The 22,826-nt window shown below is 45.0% G+C and overlaps 1 protein-coding gene across 1 annotated transcript; it reads left to right on the forward strand.

Moving 5' to 3' along the window:
* The first annotated feature begins 14,312 nt into the window (after window positions 1–14,312).
* Window positions 14,313–17,442, forward strand: LOC113269880 (procathepsin L-like). Its single transcript, XM_026518846.2, has 7 exons — window positions 14,313–14,438; window positions 14,728–14,850; window positions 14,948–15,094; window positions 15,278–15,502; window positions 15,951–16,113; window positions 16,753–16,870; window positions 17,343–17,442. The coding sequence occupies exons 1-7, from the start codon at window positions 14,313–14,315 to the stop codon at window positions 17,440–17,442; spliced, it is 1,002 nt and encodes a 333-aa protein (XP_026374631.2).
* The last annotated feature ends 5,384 nt before the right edge of the window (window positions 17,443–22,826 follow it).

The following is a 22,826-nucleotide window of genomic DNA, read 5'->3' on the forward strand; positions in this document are numbered from 1 at the left end:
TCTAACACCTGGCACTTAGGTCTTCCCAGTTAGACTGAACTCCACCTTGGGTTCTTTTGTGTCTCCAGCTTCTTGACTTGCTGCCTGAAGATCTTGGGACTTCTCAGCCTTCATGATCATGTGAACCAATTCTTTATCATAAATCTCATTCTTTATATATACATCCGGTTGGTTCTGTTTGTCAAAGGTCCAAGTAGAACCCTGAGTAATGAAGGCTGCCTGAAGTCTATCCATGAAGCCAAACCATCAGTGGACATCAGATTAAGAAGCCCTGCCCTAGAGGCTTTTGTGTTCAGGATTCGTCTCTAAGCCATAGGATACACTGGTATATATATATATATATATATATATATATATATATATATATATATAGTACATAGGATAAATCTGGTCTCAAATCTTTAGGACCCAGTGCTATTTGGCTCTGACCCTGTTCACCTGCACAGCCTTCACCAGGTTTCCATTTTTACTCCCTTGCCTCACATTCCAGGAAGCACTCCTGCCTCAGGGCACACATTTAGGGTCAGGGCCACATGACCTTACAAATGTTTTGCTCAACAGGGACGAACAGATGTTTATGATGTTCTAAACCTGCAGGAGAAACTGGCTCTGGGGACCATGTCCCCTGTGCTGCCACCATTCCAGCTCCCTGGTGTCTTGATGAAACAGCTGACTGCCCCCAGGCCCCCTTCTTCACTATAGCGCCATTTCCAGTATCAGGGAAGGGAATGGAGCCTATGTGACAGACACCTGGCAATGACACAGTCTTCACGTGACTCTCATTGCTGCCTGTGGATATGGAGTTCTTGTTGACAATCTGATTCCTGGATACATCGCTAGGGGTTTAATAATAAATAACCAATTATATGTTTGTGTTCAGAGAAAAAGAGTCATCTGGTTGCGATATTGGGAGAAACGATGCCAGTTAATATTTTCTTGAGAGTGTTTAAAATTGGTCCTCTTTAAACCTGTATACATAATAAAATGGAGCTAGGGCAGAAAAAGTGGGAGCTTGCCTTCTATTTACTTAGACTGGTTTGTACATGGCTACCCATGGAAAAAATTGAAATGTCACATGATTCTATTTTTATGATTACTCACTTCAGATTAGTACAGTCAATACTAAACTACTTCTTAATATTAAAGACAAAAGCAAATGCTGTCATAACAAATTGACTTCTACCATAGAGAATTCCCCATGACAATGTGAATCTGTAAGTTCTCAATGAATGTATACAGTGGGGCTAAGATGGCTGGAGCTCTCATACACTGAGTGGGTATAAATTGACTTAGCTTTTTTGTAGTGTTTGAAAGTATCTACAGGGGTGCCTGTGTGGCTCAGTCGGTTAAGCTTCTGAGTCTTGATTTTGGCTCAGGTCGTGATATCATGAGTTGTGGGTTCGAGCCCTGTATAGGGCTCCACACTTGGTGGGGAGTCTGCTTGACATTCTCTCTCTCCGTTTCCCTCTGCCCCTCCCGCCCACACTCGCCATAGCTCGCTCTCTCCCTCTCTTTCTCAAATAAGTAATCTTTTAAAAGGAAATATCTAGGGGCGCCTGGGTGGCACAGTGGTTAAGCGTCTGCCTTCTGCTCAGGGCGTGATCCCGGCGTTATGGGATCGAGCCCCACATCAGGCTCCTCCGCTATGAGCCTGCTTCTTCCTCTCCCACTCTCCCTGCTTGTGTTCCCTCTCTCGCTGGCTGTCTCTATCTCTGTCGAATAAATAAATAAAATCTTTAAAAAAAAATAAATAAAAATAAAAAATAAAAGGAAATATCTACAAAAGCTTTAATGGCCATACTATTGGATGTAGTGAATTTCCCAAGAATCTAAAGAAATATCCACACAAATGTACAAGAATGTTTATACAATACTTTTAATAGGGAAAAAGCCAACAATCTGAAGACAGGCCAAGTGTCCTCCAGTAGTTATGTCCCCGTGGTAGGATTCCACAGCCATTAAAAAGAACCACATAGATCTACACGTACTGACGTAAAAGGACCAATGAGCTATCTTACTGAGTGAGAGTAAGTGGCTTATATAATTTTATCTGATCTACATTAAAAAAGGACATCGCACAGTTTAATTTCTTCTTTACTAGGCAATGAGTTACATAGGAAGAAGCTTGAGAAATTGCAGAGAGTATTTTTGTTTTCCAGTAATTTCTCTGCTGCTCCAAATAAAGTCTGGTATCCAGAATCACTTCAACTACCTCCTGCTTCTACCTTGTCAAGGGAAGAAGGCAGTCATCTTCAGTTCTCAGGCTAAACAATCCTTCTCCTTGGACTTTGAGAGAAACCCCAGAAGAGCGATGTTGTCTGTCCACGCAACCCTACAGAGACGCACATCCAGTGTGGAAACCAGGCTCCGCTCTCAGCCAGGCACAAATGCTGGCTACTCTGTTCGGGTCGCTAAGCCAGAATAACATAGATGGGGTCTTGTACACGACGGAAATTTATTTCTCACCGTTCTGGAGGCTGGATTTCCAAGATCAAGTCACCAGCAAATTCCAGCGTCTGACGAGGGGCCATTTCCTGCTCCACTGATGGCCATCTCGCTGTGTCCTCTCATGGCAGAAAAGGATCAGGAGCTCTCTGGGGTCTCTTTTGTAAGGGTACTGATCCCATCCCTGTGGGCACCCACCACCTCCCAGACACCCCACCTCCTGATCCCACCCCCTTGGGGGTTAGGATTTCCATACCTGAATTGGTGGGGGACACGCAGCTTCAGTCTAGGGCGAACACCCCGTGGTTCTCTGCTCTGTGTGCCTCCCAGTGTCCATCAGCCTCCACCATCTTCCTGTCCGTCTGTATTTGCAGAGAACTTTCCGGAGCCAGTGCAATGCTTCGTGTGCGTTAGCACAGCTCACGCTCGGAACAAGCTTCTACGTCCTGTTTCACAGTGTAAGAACGCTGGAACCGAGAAAAGCGAGGGGAGCCCAAGATCCCTATGCGGGAAGCCAGCAGCCAGCGCCAGAACGTGCACACTCCTCTCGCTTGGCCTCTCTCTCCCGCCTGGGAAACAGCCCTGGGCTTCAGGGGATCGTGCGGTGACGTCCTCGAGCCCTGCGCTCAGCCAGCCCACCCACTGCACCTGCCAGCCCGTGAGTCCAGCTCCCCGCCAGAAACGCCTTCACGTACAGCCAGGACGGATCTCCGAGTCCACGGAGAAACTTCTACTCCAGAAACCTGGGGCTCATTCTCTTTGGAGGAAACCATCGCTTCTGCCGACTACATGGTCCCCACCAGCCTCAGGGTCCTGAGGGTGCACCGCGGCTCCCACAGCACCCTGGGCCCAGGGACGCCTGTGTCTTTGAAATACTATTATGTGTGTGTGTGTGTGTGTGTTTTAAGATTGCATTTTCCAGACATATCCCTATCAATAGCTCCAGTTACAGATGCTCTTTTTACCGAATGACCTTGTCCCGCCTGAAACTGAATGATGCGTCTATGTCTCCTCTTCTTTTTTTTTTTTTTTAAAGATTTTATTTATTTATTCGACAGAGAGAGAGACAGCCAGCGAGAGAGTGAACACGAGCAGGGGGAGTGGGAGAGGAAGAAGCAGGCTCACAGAGGAAGAGCAGGGGGAGTGGGAGAGGAAGAAGCAGGCTCACAGAGGAAGAGCGTGACGTGGGGCTCGATCCCACAACGCCGGGATCACGCTCTGAGCCGAAGGCAGACGCCTAACCGCTGTGCCCCATATGTCTCTCTTCTTGACCCCGGTGGGATCTGGTGACGGCCCAGAGACGGTACAGGGAGGTCATGTGACGTGAGGTACAAGACTGGAGCCTAAGTACGCCAGGGCTTGCGCCTTGCTGCGGGGACACCTGCTCCTGGGACCCAGCTGCCAGGCGAGTCTTACTCAGAAATATTCATTGCCTCCACATCCCCTGCGAGAGCAGAGTACATGCCTCCCCGCTCAGCTGGGGTTTGTCTGTGCGACTTGCTTTGTGCAATGGAATAAATGCAAGGGGCAGCGTGCCAGTCTGAGCCGAGGCCTGAAGACGCCCCGTGTGCTCCCACGCTCCGTTGTGTCTCCACCACTGCTCCGTGAGGAGCAGGACCCGGCGGCCCACGAGGCTGCGACATCACGGAGCCGCGCCCATGGACCCCGAGGAGGAGAAACCCTCCTGCGCCCCCAGACCTGTGAGACTCCGCAAGCACTGCGGTGTCAGGCAGAGTGTGGGTGTGTTGTGCGGCCCAGCCGCAGCGACCCCTGCAGGGCTTCGGGATGTCCTCGTCCTCAGGGCCGCACCAGCCCTGCAAGGAGGCTCTGGCTGCATAGACGGAGGCGATCTGAGCTCCTGCTGTGGGCTTCACATGGACCTGGGCGGAAACAGAACGATCTCACCCAGCATCTCACCCCCTCGGGTGCGAGTACGTCCCCGTCGTGAAAGAGCCTCGTATTCCTGCAGAACGTGATCCCACCGCGCTGACGTCGCCCGGTGAAGCTGCGACGTGATGCTTGTATGAGCAGCCGGAAGTAGGGAAATCATGTGTCAACCAAGCGCCTGACCGTGGAATCTGAAAACCGGATTTTCGCGCAAGAGCAATCCACTGGCTCCATGGCCGTGGTGCATTTTCACCACAAAATTTTGTACAATCGTCTGGTGAAGCCCTTAAAGCTTTCTTTCTGCTTCAAATAGATCCGAGTGGCTGCTAGTAAAGCAGGGTCTATGTTTTATAACAACTGTTAGTGCGTTCACATGACCCTCAGTGCCTCCTGCCACTAAGTGCGAAGCAGAGCCTAGAACTGCCGAGAGACAGAGACAGTCTCTCTGCAACAGAGACAACCACAGTGCACACTGGTTCAGAGGAGCTCCTTGAAGTAGCCACGAGGGTCATGACAAAGATTTTGTTGAGAGAGAAGGAAGACATTCGGCTACACTTCTCTATCGGATGGCAGCGCTGACCATCCCGTATTCACAGTCAGACACCATGAGCCGTGTCCGTGTCTGCGCATGAGCCCCGGACAGAACACAGGCAAGGCGGAAGGAGGAGTGCTGGAATCTTCTTATCTTCGCCAAGGAGAATACTCAGCCGGCAAATGAGCACATGAAAAAGTGTTCATCACTACCGGCCATTAGAGAAATGCCAATTTCAGCCACGGTGATACGTGTTTACACACCTACTAGATGGGGTAAAATAAAATAGCGACATCACCTGAGAAGGATGTGGAGACACTGGACCACTCAGCCTTTGCTGGTGGGAACGGAAAGTGGAACAGCTATTCTGGAGTATCGTTGAGCAGTTTCTTTTCTCAGCTTTACTCAGATCTCACTGAGATCTAACACTGTATTAGCGTGTACAACATACTGATTTGATGTATTTATAAATTGCAGCAGAATGATCAGCACAAAACGTCAGTTAGCATCCATCCCTCACGGAGTTACAAGTATTTTTACTTGTGATGGGGCTTTTAAGTGTTAGTCTCTTAGCAACGTTCACATATACAATATCGCATTGTTCACCCTGGTCCCCAGGTCACAGCACATCCTCAGAACTTACTTATCAATAACTGGAAGTTTGTACCTTTTCTTTCCCTGCCCCCACATCTCCCACTTTCATAAGCAGTTTCTTGTAAAAGGAAATATTCAATTACCCTTGACCCAGCAATTACACTCTTTTTTCCCTTTCCAATCACCCCCTCCTCTTTGAGAGTGTTTCAGGTGTCGCTGACCAAATCTGTCTCCGGGACGGAGCCGAGACCTGCTCCTTCATCTACAATCCACAGAGATTACTTAAAATGAGCACCTGCCACAGGCCCATTAGAGCCAGTGGAACCATCCAAGACTCTCTAGGCTATTCAGTAAGATCCTTTCTCTTTTCTCAGGATACCATCCTGAGAAAAGAGAAGTCTGTAATTGCCAAGAGTGAGTATAAGAAGTCTGAGAGTGAAGCCGGCAGCTGGGAGCTAGAGCAGGTGGGGGAAGGGTCGCACACTGGGTGTGGTGACATCGCTCATGGAAGTTTGTCCCACACCCACTAAGCTTTCGATGGAATCCACCTGTGCTTCAAGAAAAACTACCCTGTTTCACATGCAAGACAATAAACTATTTTAAAGCATATCGAGTTAGGTGTCTGTCACTTTAACTGGAAGAATTATGTCTAACAGAGAAACCAGGACTTGGAAATAGGGTATGATAAATAAAAGCCTATAAAATGGGGCATTGGCTGCACTGTGAGCGGGTAGATGCAGTGAGGTTATCTCTGTCCTTACTAAGTAAGCTAAGAAGCTGGAAATGTCTGCTCCGGGGAGGCTGACCTGGCACCTATTACACCTACGGATACAGACAACGCCTACCAAGGCTGGAATGTCAGGAAACCTGGCAGAGAAACTCAAGAATACAGGATGTGGTGGTTACTTCTTGCAGCTTGCACTAAGCTCCAGGAAGAAACGCACTTGCTTTCCAGAGAAACTTCTCTTCTCTGCATGCCAGCCCATCTGGAGACAGAGGGAAGAAAAGAAAACCTTGTAAAGAGAGACCCTTTCTGTGCACAGTAATTGAAGATGTTTCAGATTCTGTTCATCCTTTATCTGCAGGGTGAGAGTCACTAAATTCGCTGCCCCAGGCTGATGTTGGAATTGAAGCTAAGGATGGAACAGAAGTTAAGATAGCAGGAGGAATCAACAGCTTCTTTCTCTCTGGCTCCCTTTTTTCTTTTTTAATATTCTTTACATTTTGATCCCCCCACCCATTTTTCCCAACCTCAGCCCCTGTGTCTGACAATCACCCATGTGCTCTGTATCTACGAGCTCAGTTTGGTTTTTTGTTTGTTTGCTCAATTTTCGTTTTTGTTTTGATTCCACATGGAGGAGAGAGCATATGGTATTTATCTTTGTCTGACTTATTTCACTTGGGATAATGCCTTCAACGTCCATCCATGTTGTTGCAAAAGGCAAAATTGCTTTCTTTTTTATGGCTGAGCCATGTTCCATTGTGTATATACATGCTACATCTTCTTTACGCAGTCATTCATTGATTCACGCTTACGTTGTTTCTGTATCTTGATTCCATTTAAGTGACGCTGCAGTGCATATGTGGCACATATATCCTTTTGAGTGTTGCTCCCATTTCCTATGAATAAATACCCAGAAGTGGGATTTCTGGATGTTGTGGTAGTTTTGTTTTTAATTTGGGGGGACCCTCCGTATTGTTTTCCGTAATGGCTGCACCAGTTTGCGTTCCCACCAACAGCGCGCACGGCGTCCTTCCCTCCACATCCTCACCGAGCTCTTTATTTCTTGACTTTTGATAGTAGCATCCTAACAGGTGTGAGGTCACATCTCACAGTGATTTTTATTTGCCTTTCCTGATGATTAATGATGATGCGTATTTTCATGTACTTTTCAGCCATCTGTGGATGTTCTTTGGAAAAATGTCTATTCAGATCTTCTGACCATTTTTTAATCTTTTTTTTTTTTTGCTATTGAATTCTGTGAGTTCTTTAATATTTTGGATTTTAAATGCTTATCAAGTGCATGATTTGCAAATATTTTCTCACATTCATTAGGTTGCCATCTCACTTTGCTAATGGGTTTCTTCACTGCGCAGAAAGAACCTTCATAGTTTGGTGGAGCCCCTCTTGTTTGTTTTTGCTTTTCTACTTTTCCTTTTGGTGTCAGATTCAAAAACCCACTGCCAAGACCTATGTCAAGGAGCTTATTGCCTCTGTTTTCTTCTAGGAGTTGTATGCTCTCAGAACTTACATTTGAATCTTTAACTCATTTTGAGTTAGTTTTTGTGCAAGGTGTGAGACCATGGTCCGGGTTCATTCTTTTCGTGGGGTGCTCCGTTTTCCCAGCACCGTTCATTGAAGACACTGTTCTTCCTCTTTTGGATAATTTCACCTCTTTTGTTGTAAATTCATGGACACACATGAATTTATTTCTGGGCTTTCTGTTCTGTCCCATCGATCTATGTGTCTGTTCTTATGCTAGTAAAAGGGACATGGGATTTCTCTGTATTATTTCTTACAACTGCATGTGACTCTATAACTAAAAGAAAAAGTTTAATGAAAAGAAAGAGTCTATCTGTGTGATGAGAAGCGAATTGGGGGCTGCTGCGTGGAACCAAGGCTATTTCTCAGCCACCAGCATCCACTCCTCTGGTCTTGGTAGGAGCACTGCGGTTTCTTTTTGGAAACTTGTTTCTTCCCCATTGCATGCAGTCTTGCTGGGCTATAATTAAGATGCCTTTCCCTCCCTTAGACATGGGATAAAATATCGTTAGGTATTGTCTTCAGGTTTTTAAATCTGGAAGCAGAATGATGCAAGGATGAAAGAAACAGTGTGAATTCTTCATTCCAGCCACTCAGCCCTGACAATATTGCCTAATGGTTCCTGCTGCTTAGATCCCAGATTGGCCCTGGATTTCAGTTGTTTCGGTCCTGACATCTGTTTCTCCAGCATTGCTATCAACTCTGTCAACATCCCAACGTCTTTGCCAAAATTCTGCTTTTAAGGAAATTAATTCAATTGGTTTGGGTTACCTGTCATTTGGTCTTCAAAGAGATCCTACGACTACTTGAGCTGTTAATTACTCAAGTTTTATGTCAAGTCAGTTTCTTAATCTTGGCATCGACTAAATTAGAATTCCCCAACTCCAAATTTTCATCATTGGGAAGGGCAGCAAGTTTTCAAGACTCTCTCAGGTAAAAGTTACTGTGAAAGGAAATGCAGTGATACAATTAAACCATTTAACAATGCCTAACATACTGTGAGTTGTTGACAAATACTAGCATGATGATGATGTATGATGCTGGTTCCCTGAATTCTAGAACATCTGAATCAAAAGTTGCAAGTCACTTGCTCTTGTCGCTGATAAAGTGGAATGGTTATGTTCATAATTAGCTGATATACTTGTAATTTTCTGGTCATTTGAATGCAGATGATGATACTAACCATGTTATGAGCATGTTTTCTACTAAATACTGTAAAACATTCACTGCACTTGTTTGAACATTAATTTATTCATAAAATTCTTTAATCATATATAGTGTAGAAGGAAAATTCTCCTGCCTTGCATGAATTATCACAGCTTATTAGTTAGAAAAAGAAACAGAAAATTATATAAACATAAATGTGAATATTTCAGCTCCATTTATTCACTTTAAGTATGACCAAAATGAGAGCAACTTTATGCATGGATGTACTCTGCATAATAGAAGAAATGTCAAAATGTAAAGCAATTAGCAGTCGTCATTTGGCCCTGCGGCCCATATTTTTCATGCAGCCTGTGACCTTGCTCATTAATCAAGCACCTGCTGACCCAGTCATTGAGATAATGGGCCGATGGTGTAGTAGACTTGAACATGAGTTTGAGGAGCTCAGCCTGGCAAGGTTGCCAAAAATTATGAAACACTGTAACAGGCACCCTGACAGCTTTAAGGTCCACAAGCTGTGGAAGCACAAAGAGGAAATCCATTTACTGGCTTTTCATAGGGGACTGGCGGGAAGAGCAGGATTTCACCAGACATTTAACCAGGTGGAATGGGAAGGAAGAGCATTCCAGATGGAAGGCACTGCTTGGTCAAGGCACTGAGGCACAGGCGAGCTCCTCAGAGCAAGTTCAGGTCATGAGAGTAGTGTGTCTGGAGTGCACTGTTCACGGCGGGGAGTGCGAGGTGAGCCTGGAAATGCCAAAGATTCTGATGACGGTGCTGGGGCTCCTTCAGAATGGGATAAAAGGACAAGGAGCCCAGCGCTAACACTGTGAAGGACTAAGTAGCCTAACAGTCATGGACGATAATCAGAAACCAGTTGTTACGGCTTTACACCATGCAAAATAAAACATTTTCTGCCTGTATTGTATAGAGGGTGGAGGGATGGTCCCTGCTAGAGTGACGTCACAAGTGGTCACTGTGGACATCTCTTCTACTTCCTGTAAAATGGCCTGGAAATGTTTTTTTTCTTCTATGAATGGATCATTCTGGCACTACTCAGAAGATGTGAAATATTTGGAAATTATAACGAATGTGATATAAAATTTACAAGTGTGAAAATTTTTTAAAAATATTTTATTCATTTATTTGATAGAAAGCAAGAGAGCACTAACAGGGGGAGTGGCAGAGGGAGAAGCAGACTCTGTGCTGAGCAGGGAGCCTGAAGGAGTGCTCGATCCCAGGACCCTGGGATTATGACCCGAGCTGAAGGCAGATGCTTAACCAAATGAGCCACCCAGGCATCCCAAAAGTATGAATTTCTAAAGGACTCCTATCCTCCATCATTTGGAGTACTGAACCACATGACTACCCTCAATAAATGGTTGACTAAAATAATAAATTTTTAAAGAAAGATTTCCCCAAGATGCATAAACATATTGTAAATCCTTAAAAGCAAGCACTACTGTAGAGTTTTTATTTTGTATGAAATGACTGGGGCATATAGTTTAGTAGAAACGAGCTCCCTCACATAGAGAAGCAGGATTTCCAAACAGAAAGGTCAAATACAGAAAAAAAAAAAACCCAACAAAACAAAAACCCATCTTTTCCCCTGAAGGAAAGTCAGTTCCCTCGTCTCCCCATCTTTTGCTCCTTCCCAGCAGAGGCCTCCCTGGTAGATGTTCTAAGGCTCTGCTTTAGAAAGATGGACTAAGTAAAATATATGATCTCTAAGGATCTAGGAAAACATTTATTGTTTTACAAATAAAATGTGAAATCAGTAACAAATGGATCTACTGTGGCTTTAAAGACGAAAGAATGGTATTTAAATCCATAGTCAGCTGAGTGCTTTAGAATAATTCACAGAAGCAAGAAAGGCCCAGATGGGTGAACAGGCTTTCCAGCAGCTCCTCCTGAGTTCTGGCTGCTCTGGCCACTGGAGCAGCTGTCGCCTGGCTTCGGATGAACCCAGGCTGCAGGTGCCAGTGACACAGAGAACCTGGAGGTCAGAGTCTCCTTTCCCAGCTGCTCTTCAGAGGGAGACCTGCCTTAGCTTCTTATTTCCACCACGCCAACAAGCACAGATGTTAGTGGTCTTTCTTGGGGCACAGCTGTAGGGCCAATAGAAAGCTTCTTGGCTACTTTCTACAGATTTGTTTTTTCAGAGAAAAGGCAGGAATCTGCTCAACATCCTGATACAGATTTCCATTTTTTACAATGTAACTTTCTTTGGCTTGATCTCAAATTTATCCTAACGAAGTTTCTATTGAGGTAGAACTTTACAGAGAGTAAAATTCATAGGTCTTAAGTATATAGCTGGGTAAGTTTTGACGAATGTAGGCGCCCGTGGAGCTACCCCCAGATCAAAATACAGAATTTCCCAACATTCTAATAAGTTTTCTTATGCCCCTTTCCAGTCAATAATTCCCCTGCAAGACCACTGTTCTTTTTTTTTTTTTTTTTGATTTTATTTATTTATTTCACAGAGATAGAGACAGCCAGCGAGAGAGGGAACACAAGCAGGGGGAGTGGGAGAGGAAGAAGCAGCCTCATAGCGGAGGAGCCTGATGCAGGGCTTGATCCCATAACGCCGGGATCACGCCCTGAGCCGAAGGCAGACACTTAACCGCTGTGCCACCCAGGCGCCCCAAGACCACTGTTCTGATATCTAACACCACAGATTAGTTTTACCCTTTGAACTTCATAAAATAAAATCATATGTACGTTTCAATATGTACCTTCTTTTGCTTGACATAGTTTTTCTATTTTGGGGGTGGGGCAGAGGGAGAGTAAAAGAGTGGACTCCATGCCCAGTGTGGAGCCCGACATGGGGCTGGATCTCGCAACCCCCAGAGCATGACTTGAGCCGAAATCATGAGTTGGGTGCTTAACCAGCTGAGCCACCAGGCGCCCCCGGATAGTGTTTTTAAGAATCGTCTGTGTTGGTACATGCGGAGAAAGCTCATTCTTTTTCAATTGTTGAGGATGAACGCACTGTGGTGTTCATTCTCCTGTGGTTTCCAGTTGGAAGTTATTATGCGTAAAGCTGCCGTGAACATCCTCACTTGGGTAGATACCTGACGCTAGAATTGCTGCGTTAGTGTCCGGTGTGTAGTTACTGTTATAAGAAGCCAGGGAGCCCCTGCCCAGCGGCTTACCATTCGCCCCGTCACTAGTAATGTCTGAGGGTGTCCGTGATTCCACGTCCTCGTGCACACTCGGTGTTGCCTCGTCAATTACATCCATGCTGCTGGGGATGAAATGTCATCTCACTGTCATCTCAACGGCTTTTAAAGAAACATCAGCCGCCCTAGCACCCTCGAATGACCTCCCAAATCCTAATAGGCAAAATAAGCTATCTGTAATTTACAAATGTGATATTATCTCCAGCATAATGGGTCAAACGTGAGACAATACATTGTATTTTAGGTTCTGTGGGCATAATCCTAGGAGATGTGTGCCTAATTTATCAGTTTGGGAACATGGTTTAAGAATGATAACTAGATGTAGCTTGGCTTTTTAACACCTAAGCTTGCTTACCTAGACTTTATGGTTCATTTCACTATCACAGTAACCTGGCTCCCAGGAAGTAAAGAAATAAGTAGGGATGGCCTATGAATTAAATTCTTGAATAAATGCTTTCTGAATTAAGCAAGAACTTTGGAAGGAGTTTGTCTTTGACTTCACAAGGAAGCAGTATGACATGAGCCCTACTCTGCACTAATGCCTGACATGTGTTAGTGCATTCAGTCTCACAGAATCCTCTGAGGAAACTCTAATCACAGCCCACGTCCTCCATGAGGAAACTGAGGCTGAGGGCCCTGGGGAGCCTGCAGGGGCCCCAGCTGAGAGCTGCAGAATGCCCCTCCCGGCCCTGCCCTGACTCCCAGCCCCTGCACGGAATCCCTTGGACCCTGCCCTGCCCGAGCAGAGAAGGACTGGAGACGAGGTGTGAGGAGGATCACTGGGGGGTCTCAGGGACATAGGTCCAGAGAGGGAGCATGACCCACTGTCTAGACGTGTGGAATCGTGTTTCTAAGGAGAGCAAAACTGGTCATCAGAGGGCAAATTCTTGGTCTCCTGATGAGCACCTTTTTTTTTTTTTTTGGCTTTGAATAGCTGTTTTTCTAAATTTTTAAAATTAAATCTCAAGAAAAGCACATTGAATACCGAGAAACATAATAATCCATAACGCAGAGAGTGGGGAAGAAGCAGCACTTTCTACATTCCATCTTTCCTTCTTTTGTTAAACCATATTTTTCTGGAAATAAATCATTTCTGTTGGTTTTGAGAAAGACCGGAGAGGAAAGAAGAATCCCCGCTGTGGGAGTTAGGACAGCAGAATTACAAAATCCTACAGCTTCCCTGCACAGCGCTCCCATCAGTCCCTTTCCTTGAAAGCACTTGAGCCTTGCCCAGGGCATCCCTTGTTTGGGGGATTGCCAGTCCTCTCCAGATTACAGGCATCCCATCCCGAAACACTGATAACACATACCCCTGTGGGGTTTACTTCCTCCAGCTGCCCTACCTTTGCTTGGAATAAACAGGAATCACTAGACTAGATTACCCTGTTCTCAGCCCTCAGGAAGATTTTAACCAAAGACTCTAGGACTAAAGGATATGCAGGGTGATGCTGGAAACACACTTCAGGCTCCCTGTGAGCTTCTTTTCGCGAACCACCTGCCAACACATAAATTCCTGCTAGGAAATGTCCCCCAGGGAGGTGCCGGAACCCTCCACAGGGCTTTCCCCAGTCCTCTCGCTTGACTTCCCCGCGTCCACTGAGGCAGGCACAACTTCCCCTGAAACAAGTAGGGAGCAGCCATCACATGCCCCAGGGTCCCAGAGCTCCAGGGCACAGAGGCTCCATCCACAGGCTGGCTCAGCCAATTGCAGCAGAGGCAGGTGTCAGGGGCAGCACCCGCAGGGCCAAATCCCAGGCTTAAATGGGCAGCCTTCCATCCATCCCCAGGCCTGCTGGACACTCGCTGACCTGCATCTGGGACTGAGCCTGCCCCACTGCACCTGTCCCAGGTAAGATCCCCCACCAAGGCCTGAAGGGAGGGGCCATCCCTGAAAACACAGGGGGGACACCAGCCTTGAGGGCCAGGGGCTTGGGGCTCCCAGGAGGCACTCTTCCAGGGCCCGGCCCCTCCAGGCATGACTTCTTGACCCCCACACACCAGACTCAGGGCCCGTCACTCCCTGCATTGCCATCTACATGCTCTGGAAGCAGGAGACGGTGCAGGGCAGGGAGCAGGGCAGCAGGCCCCCTGCACATGCCACATCCTTAGCCAACACTTGGAAGGATAAATGCAATATTTTCACTGTACCATAGGGGTTCTAACATCTCAGAAGAAAGGAAGATGGCTTTTCCGATGGTTTGGTCTAATCAGAAATTCATTTCTTTTCTTCCTAGGTATTTGGAACATGCATCCTTCTCTCTTCCTGGCTGCCCTTTGTCTGGGAATGGCCTCAGCGGCTCCACGACTCGATCAGAGCTTAGATGCGCACTGGTCCCACTGGAAGGCGGCACACGGGAAACTGTATGACAAGGTTGGTAACATCTGAGCTGTCCAGTGAGACCCCCAGGGAATGTTCTATACTGGTGGGTGTTCCCAGCGGGGAGTAACTTCCTGAGGCTGCTCTGACCAAGGCAGTAAGCAGAGCACCGTGCCCACACATGATGTGGGCATATGTCCTGTGTGGTCGCTGGAGAACAGCTCCCGGACCACCAGCCCATCCCTGGTCAAGTTTCTCCTCCTCTCTGTGAGCACATCCATTTGGAGCAAGTGAGTTGGTTTTAAATAGAAATAAAGATGATAGTTTATTTGTTTGTCTCCAGGATGAAGAAGGACAGAGGAGAACAGTGTGGGAGAAGAATTTGAAAATGATTGACCAGCACAATGAGGAATACAGCCAAGGGCAACACAGCTTCATGATGGCAATGAACGCCTTTGGTGACCTGGTGAGTGTGTCGTGGGTTGCTGAATGTTTCGTGCGTCCTCTAAGTACTTCTTAAAAAACCTCCTGCTTGACAGCATTCTATTTCCTTTTCCTTGAAGACCAGTGAAGAATTCAAACAGGTGTTGAATGACCTTAAAATCCAGAAGCCTGAGGAAGGAAACGTGTTCCAAGCACCTCTCTTTGCTGAGATCCCCTCATCTGTGGACTGGAGAGAGAAAGGCTACGTCACCCCCGTGAAGGATCAGGTGAGACAGGGTTCAGCAACTCCCTCTCCAAAAGTAAAGCCAAAGGAACCAGTGTCCTTGCTGTGGAAGCTCAGGAACTGTATACAGTTTGTTATGTTTTGAAAGAGTTTTCAGATCTAAGGGCTGTTGTCAAAGTCTTCCTATTAATTTTGTAGACTAAAAGCTCTTTAATTTTGTGTTCAGGGTCAGTGTCAATCTTGTTGGGCTTTTAGTGCGACTGGTGCCCTCGAAGGACAGATGTTCCGGAAAACTGGCAAACTTTTGAAACTGAGCGAGCAGAACCTGGTGGACTGCTCTTGGTCTCAAGGCAATGAGGGCTGCAATGGTGGCCTGATGGATAACGCCTTCCAGTATGTGAAGGACAACGGAGGCCTGGACTCAGAGGAATCCTATCCGTATCTTGGAAGGGTAAATGGAATTCCTTCTCTTTTATCAAAGTGGAGCATATTCAGTAAAAACAAAGACTGTATCTAGAATTCTCATTTTAGATTGCAGACTCTTCATCTGCGAGTGGTCAGAACTGTCATTAAAATCTATTAGCTTGGCACAGTTCTCTGCCAGAGGGTTACCGTATAGCTGTTCCCACTTCTGGGTCACACAGCAGCACAAATACCATTTTATATACAGCACAGATCTCCAGAGTGAAACATCTATGAATGAGTGGACCAAAAGTGTGTTTTATTAAATAGATATCTGCTAATTTCTCAATTTCAAAAGCCATCAATAGCATTTTGCGTCTTGAGATGCTTTATAACAAACTTGACTTGGAAGTCACTCGGCTGCAAACTGTCTGGAGCTCCTGTTCCCCAGGAGGTGGATGGTAATAATCAAGTCCCTTCCCCTTTACCTTTGAAAGAATGAATCCTGCAAATACAGGCCTGAGAAATCTGCTGCCAACGTGACTACCTTCTGGCGTGTCTCCAACGAGGAGGACGGCCTCATGACCACGGTGGCAACTGTGGGGCCCGTCTCTGCTGCTGTAGATTCAAGCCCGCATTCCTTCCAGTTCTATAAAAAAGGTGAGCTTTTGTCTGCATAGAAAATTAGGCAGAAAAAATGGGTAACCAGCCTGACTTACAGCAGGATCGACTCTTTGGTATGTGGAAATCAGGAAGGTGTGGATTTAGCATAGTTGTTCATTCTGTACATGTAATCCTTGTGCCTGTTGTTACCATGTGACATGACTTACCCCTATGCCCATGCTTTTAAGAACTTCATAAATATATGTAAATGGCTACTAACTTGACTGGTAGAGCTTAGATTACTTTTTCCAGGTGTTGGACCTTGGAAATTTCCAAGGAATTCTACTACTGAGATTGACACTAGAAAGGAATCCTTGGCTCAAGTAATTTTGTGTTCTCTGCGGCTTCCTTAGGCTGACATTGTATGGTAGAATGACAAAGTTCCAACAAGTGGTCTTTTATGCCTCTTCACTGTTCTTTACAAAAGAGATTGTGACAATGTGTATTTCTGCTAGTATTAGGTGATGTCCTAAATCCCTAACGTACCTAAACAAGAGATCTGATTTCTAAATCTTATCTGGATTTCTATCACGACTCAATTTTGAGATGCCTCCTTTACTGTGGTTGCTAGGTTATTGTCACATGTTATCATGTCACTGGGATGTCCCACCTCAGCATTGAATTGTACTTTTCCAGGCATTTATTATGATCCAAACTGCAGGAGTAAACGCCTGAATCACGGCATTCTGGTGGTTGGCTATGGCTTTGAAGGAGAAGAATCGGAGAACAAAAAATATTGGATTATCAAGAACAGGTATAAAGAGAAAAAATATTTATCTTTGAAATTGAAAAGGGATCCTTTTTGGAATCCGTGTTCGGAGGCAGACCCTCCAAGCCCTGTGCACACATCTGAAGTCCCAGAGTGTTTACCCCACTTCGGGGGAACACAGACATACTCACGTGATGACAACAGTAAGATACTGTCTCACGCTTGCTAGGGTCCTGCTCTAGTTTTGCTATCATTTCATTTTTCCACTTGAAAATTTTCTCATTTTTGAAACACATCTGACCCCAAGAGTTCGCTTTTCCTATCACTCATTTGGGCTTCTGTGAAAGGTTTGGGAATAGAATTCTGTGCTGGGTTAGAACTCAACCATGAATGTGAATGGCCTCTCTGGATTTTTCAGGAATCTCTCCTGGCCTCTGCTCCGTATCAGGTGCTAATGTTCATAAAGAGAAATGTGTTTGATTGTTTGGAATAAATGGCAAACCCTGTCTTCTTTCAGCTGGGGTACAAACTGGGGCATGGAGGGCTACATGCTGTTGGCCAAGGATCGGGACAACCACTGTGGAATCGCCACCATGGCCAGCTTTCCTGTCGTGTGAGATGAGGGTGTAAAGAACACCTTGACTGGGGACAGAATATCCACACAATGAATTTTATTTTAAAGCTGACCACACCTTATGGTATAAGATACAGCATTTGAACCATTGAAGACCCAAACTGTGATTGGATTGTGTGGCATTTGACACTGGGAGTGTTACCACTTTGCTCATTACTGATGTAAATACTTTGTATGACTGACTTGTCTAATAACTTTTAGATTTTCGTTTTTTAAAAAAATGCATGAAGTTTTACTTTTTAAAAATAAAACAACTTCAAAGTAAAAGTGAGGTAAAATGTTAATACATTAACTTTTTGTAGGGCCAAAAATGTGACTGGGCTCTAGGGACATCCCTGGATGCGCCAGTGGTCCACTGGGAGAACACTGGGAGGCCCAAATATTTTGAGTATAGACGACACCCAATGTTACATTAGTTTCAGGTGTACAACACAGTAATTTGCCAACCCCCATCCATTATGCTGTGCTCCCCACAGGGGTAGCTACTGTCTGCGTCTCTCACTGTACACGTACAATGCTATTACGACACCATGGACCATATTCCCTATGCTGTGCCTTTTATTCCTGTGGCTTATTCAGTCCATAACTGGGAGTCTGGACCTCCCCGCCCCTTCACCCCTTTTATTCATCCTCATTCTAATCTATGTTCTCTTCACTCTCTGCAGATTTCTCACCACTCATTTACTAACTGGATTTCTCTCTCCACAGTCACCAGCTCAGCTAGTAGTCTGTAAAAATTCCAGGGGAGTTTTAGAGGAAGAAACTGTGGGGGCCCAGGGAGGACACCCCAAAATGTGCCACAATGGTACATCGGTTATCTGGAATCGAAGCTATTTGGGAAACTGCTGGTACGAGGACACCCAGACTGTCCTCTGTCCCCCAAAAGCAGGAAACGAGTCTCCCATAGGAGAGGGATCCTCCCTGTACTACGAAGTAAAAAGACATCCTTAGCTGCACTGATGGGATTTCAAAGCTGAGAAAGCTGTAGAAACAAACGTGGTGGCTTTTTTACTATCTACAGCCTCAGCCCAAAGTCCATGTAGAATTCCTGCGATTTAAAGTTCTCACATACCTGTTGTCTTTACCCTGTCAATTTCTCACACATTATTGTCTTTGTCTAAAACGTATAAAAACTGCCGCCCCCCCAACAACAACAACAAACCTGCTTGGCTTGGTCATCTCTGTGGGTCTCAAATTCCTTACTGGGCCTCTGTGCTTATGTAATACAACTTTGTAGGGTTGTTTTCCTCCCATTCATCTGTCTCACATCAATTAAATTCTTAAGCCGGTTGGAAGAATTTTGGAGGAAATAAGGAAATTTCTTCCTCCTTACAAAAGCCTTACATTTTTTGACTATAAAGAAGTTTATGAATTAAAAACAGAAAGAGGGGTGCCTGGGTGACTCAGTTGGTTAAGCATCTGACTTCAGCTCAGGTCATGATCTCAGTGCCCTGGGATGAGCCCAGGATCAGGCTCCCTGTTCAGCTTGGAGTCTACTTCTCCCTCTGCCCCCAACTGCAGTCCCCAGCACCCCCCCAAATAAATAAATAAAATCTTTAAAAAAAAAAAACCAAAGAATCACACCTCAACATATGCAAGTAAATTTTATTTTAAAAGGTAAAACCTTTTGCAACCTCTTAAAATATGAAAACTGCAAAGTTACGAAGCAAGTGAACCACACGACATTGATTAGAGCAGGGATTGAGGAGGTAGTGACGTCACCAGTGGGAACGGTCACGGAACCAATCATAAGTTGGATCTTCAGTGATTCAAGTGTTTTGTCCTGCACAATAAGGTGTGGTCAACTTCAAATAAAATTCATTTTCCGGACATTCTGTTGCTAGTCACGACCTTCTTACACCCTCACCTCACACGACAGGAAAGCTGGCCATGGTGGCGATTCCACAGTGGTTGTCCCGGTCTCTGACCCTCAGTAGGTAGCCCTGCAGGCCCCAATTTGTACCCGAGCTGAAGGAAGACAGGGTTTGCCATTCCTTACAAACAATCAAACACATTTCTCTTCATGAACAATCACACTTGATACTGAGCAGCGCACCAGAGGCCAGGACAGATTCCGGAAGTGATGGACATTGGGGAGCGTATGTGTTGTAATGAGCACTGGGTGTTACATAAGACTGACCGATCACAGACCTGTACCCCTGAAGCAAATAATACACTACATGTTAATTAATTGAATTTAAATTAAAAAAATAAAATCAGAACAACAGCAAAGAAGATATTTAAGATCTTTTCCAATTCCATTTTAACTTTTTCTCCTCCCATATAACACTCTCTGCTCTTTGAAAAAAAACATTTCTCTTATATCCTTTCTCACAGGCCAGCTTAGTAGTTTGACTACAGCTCGAAGAAAGACACTCAGGTTCTAAGGTAAAGCTACACTGTGTAATTTTACAAAACAGAGTAAATGCCTAACGGGGATCCACAGTTTACCCAGGGATGCTCTAGGAGTAAGAAAGGTCCATTACGGGGGCTCCTGAGTGGGTCATCAGTTGAGCATCTGACTCTTGGTTTCAGCTCAGGTCATGATCTCTTGGTCATGGTCTCTGGATCATGAGCTCCAGCCCCAGGAAAGGCTCGGTGCTGAGCACAGAGTCTGCTTCAGAATCTCTCTTCCTCCCCTTCTGCTCCTTCCCGTGCTCGCTGGCGCGCGCTCTCTCTCTCTCAAATATAAAATCTATAAAAAAAAGAAAGAAAGAAAAGTCCATTAGGCCAGTGTTTCTGAAAATGTTTTGACTATGACCATTAATAACAGATGCATTTTACATCTAATTCAGAGCACATGTGTGCAAGCACCCACACACGCATGTGCACACGCACACACGCACACACTCACACATGCCCACATGCGCACACGCGCACGCACACACGCGCACACACGCACATACGCACATGCACACATGCGCACACGCACACACTCACACATGCGCACACCCAAACAAAGGTAAACTGCCTTACTGGCTACTGTGCTCAAAGATATTTTTTCGCTCTTTACTTTTCTATTCAATCCAATTCTGTTCTGTTCTAATGTGATCTGATCCATTCTGTTCTCTTCCATTCCATTTGTTTAGATTGCATTTCATTTGGAAAAAATATGTTAGTAATGACCCGTTAAATGGAGCTTATGACCTAATGAATATTCATCCACACTTGAAAAAGTGCTGCACTGGGCAGCTTCTTAGACATTTCACCACGTCATAAAATTAATCTACAGATTCAGAAGGGAGACAGTGAGACAAAAATAAAATAAAGGGGAATGTATGCATTCCATACAGAACAGGTTAACGTCACTGAAGTAGTCCATAAATGGCCGCCTGGATTGCACCCAGTATGCTGAACAGGTGGGACTCGTGCAGTAGGATCTAAACAGCGGGTTATTCTGATCTCCTCCTCACTCTGTCACAGTTGTTCAGTGGAGTAGTCCCTTTTAGAAAATAGCAAGTCAGTGTTCACTTATCATGCAAATGGTAGACTACTGAGCCCAATATATTAATCAGTATTTCAATACTGATTCAAAGATGAGACCCTTCTCAACAACAAAGGAACGCACATGTTCCCCAACATAAGGCAAGTCTCCGGAATCTTCCAGTTGTTTTTTAACGTGAAACTCTAGATTTAATACGCATCTGCCCCTAGCATAAAAGGAGTTGTTTTGTCTCTAGGAGATATTGGTTTTCTTGCTTGCTTTTTATATAAAATCCCTTACAATTCCATAAATTGAAGACTAGGGATTAGTCGGTTCTGGCCCAGAAAGTTTAGTCCACATGTAACAGCAGGAAACCAGTGTGAATGCTTGATTATTTCCTCAGACAATGCTTGAGAGTCCAGAGGGGGGCTTTCTTCTTGGTGTAAAAACAATGATCATTTTGACAGAAGTGCTAGATGATCTTGGGAGTGTCCAATTCTAACTAATAAGACAACAGAAATAAAATGAAACCCAAAGCTACTTTCTAGAATTTCCACCTATAGATACAAAAAGGAATTTTGACTTTGGACAAATGGGGATACCCTCCACAGAGTGGTGGGCCTCCTCCTGGCTATGGTGGAGGTTTGCAGTGATTCCTTAGATCAAGGGGAAATTAGGGAAAATAACCTGAGCCCCTTTCCCTCAACAAATCTCTGAGAAGAGGGAAGGGCAGAGATGAAAGCAGGAGAGGCTGGCCTGGTGGACATTGGCATGAAGCTGTTGCTTTCTTTTATTAAGTACTTTTAATTACTATTTTTTAGTACAGAAAGGTCCAAAGAAGAAAACACTAAATAGTGCATAATGCTTCCAATTGATTGAAACTGTAATTTCTATTCTTGTTAACAAAATTTCAAAAGAAATATATCTAAAAAAATAAACATAGAATTACCTTATGACCCAGCAATTCCACTCTTAGGTATACACTCCAAATAACTGAAAACAGGTATTCAGAAAAAAAATGCACACAAATGTTCATAGCAACTAGCTTATCCACACCAGCCAGGGTGGAAACAACTCAAGTGTCCATCAACTGATGAATGGATGAGTAAAAGGTGGTACGTCCATTCAATGGAGTATTACTCAGCTGTGAAAAAGAATGAAGTACTGATGCATACCACCCCATGGATGAATCTCAAAAACATCTATGCTAAGTGGAAGGAGCCAGATGCAAGGACAAGGTCAATGCATAGAGAAAGAAGGCAGATTAACGGTTGCCAAGCACTGAGGGAAGGGAGGACAGAGACTACTTAATGGGTAGAGTGTTTTCTTTTAGGTGATGGAAATGTTCTGTAACTAGATAGACGTCATGAATGTACAGCATTACAAATATATTCAATGCCACTGAATTAGACACTTTAAAATGGTTAATTTTATCTTATGTGAATTTTACTTCAATTTAAAAAAATAAAAAATGTAAAACATACAGAAATATACAAAATTAAAGGTGAAAGCCTCCTCCCGCCCTTACCCCCAGCCAAGTCGCTCTTTCCAGGGATGACCACTGCCAACCGTTGATTTTATTCTTTGAGCTGGGATGGTGGGAGGGATTATGCACACTCATCTCCATGTCTACCCCACCACCCTTCTAGAACATCAGGTCGAGCACATTAGTCTCACCTGATTTTCTTTTTCATGACCTGGACATTGTTCTACACGAGCTCATGCAGATTTGGGCATTGACTGGAAGGGCTGCCCAGCCTTGTGCTGAGAGGATCATTCAAGCTAATTCCTTATGGAGAGCAGCTCTGCTTGTCTCTGTTTTCCACCAGGAGACACAGAGCTGCAGTGGAGATGCCAAGTGTGTACGCTCGTGACCTTTTGCAAGTAGATCTGTAGGGCACATGTCTTACTGAAGTCGCTGGGTCAAAGAGTCCGAGCATTTC

Source organism: Ursus arctos, unplaced genomic scaffold (assembly GCF_023065955.2).
Source record: "Ursus arctos isolate Adak ecotype North America unplaced genomic scaffold, UrsArc2.0 scaffold_33, whole genome shotgun sequence".
NCBI lineage: Eukaryota > Metazoa > Chordata > Mammalia > Carnivora > Ursidae > Ursus > Ursus arctos.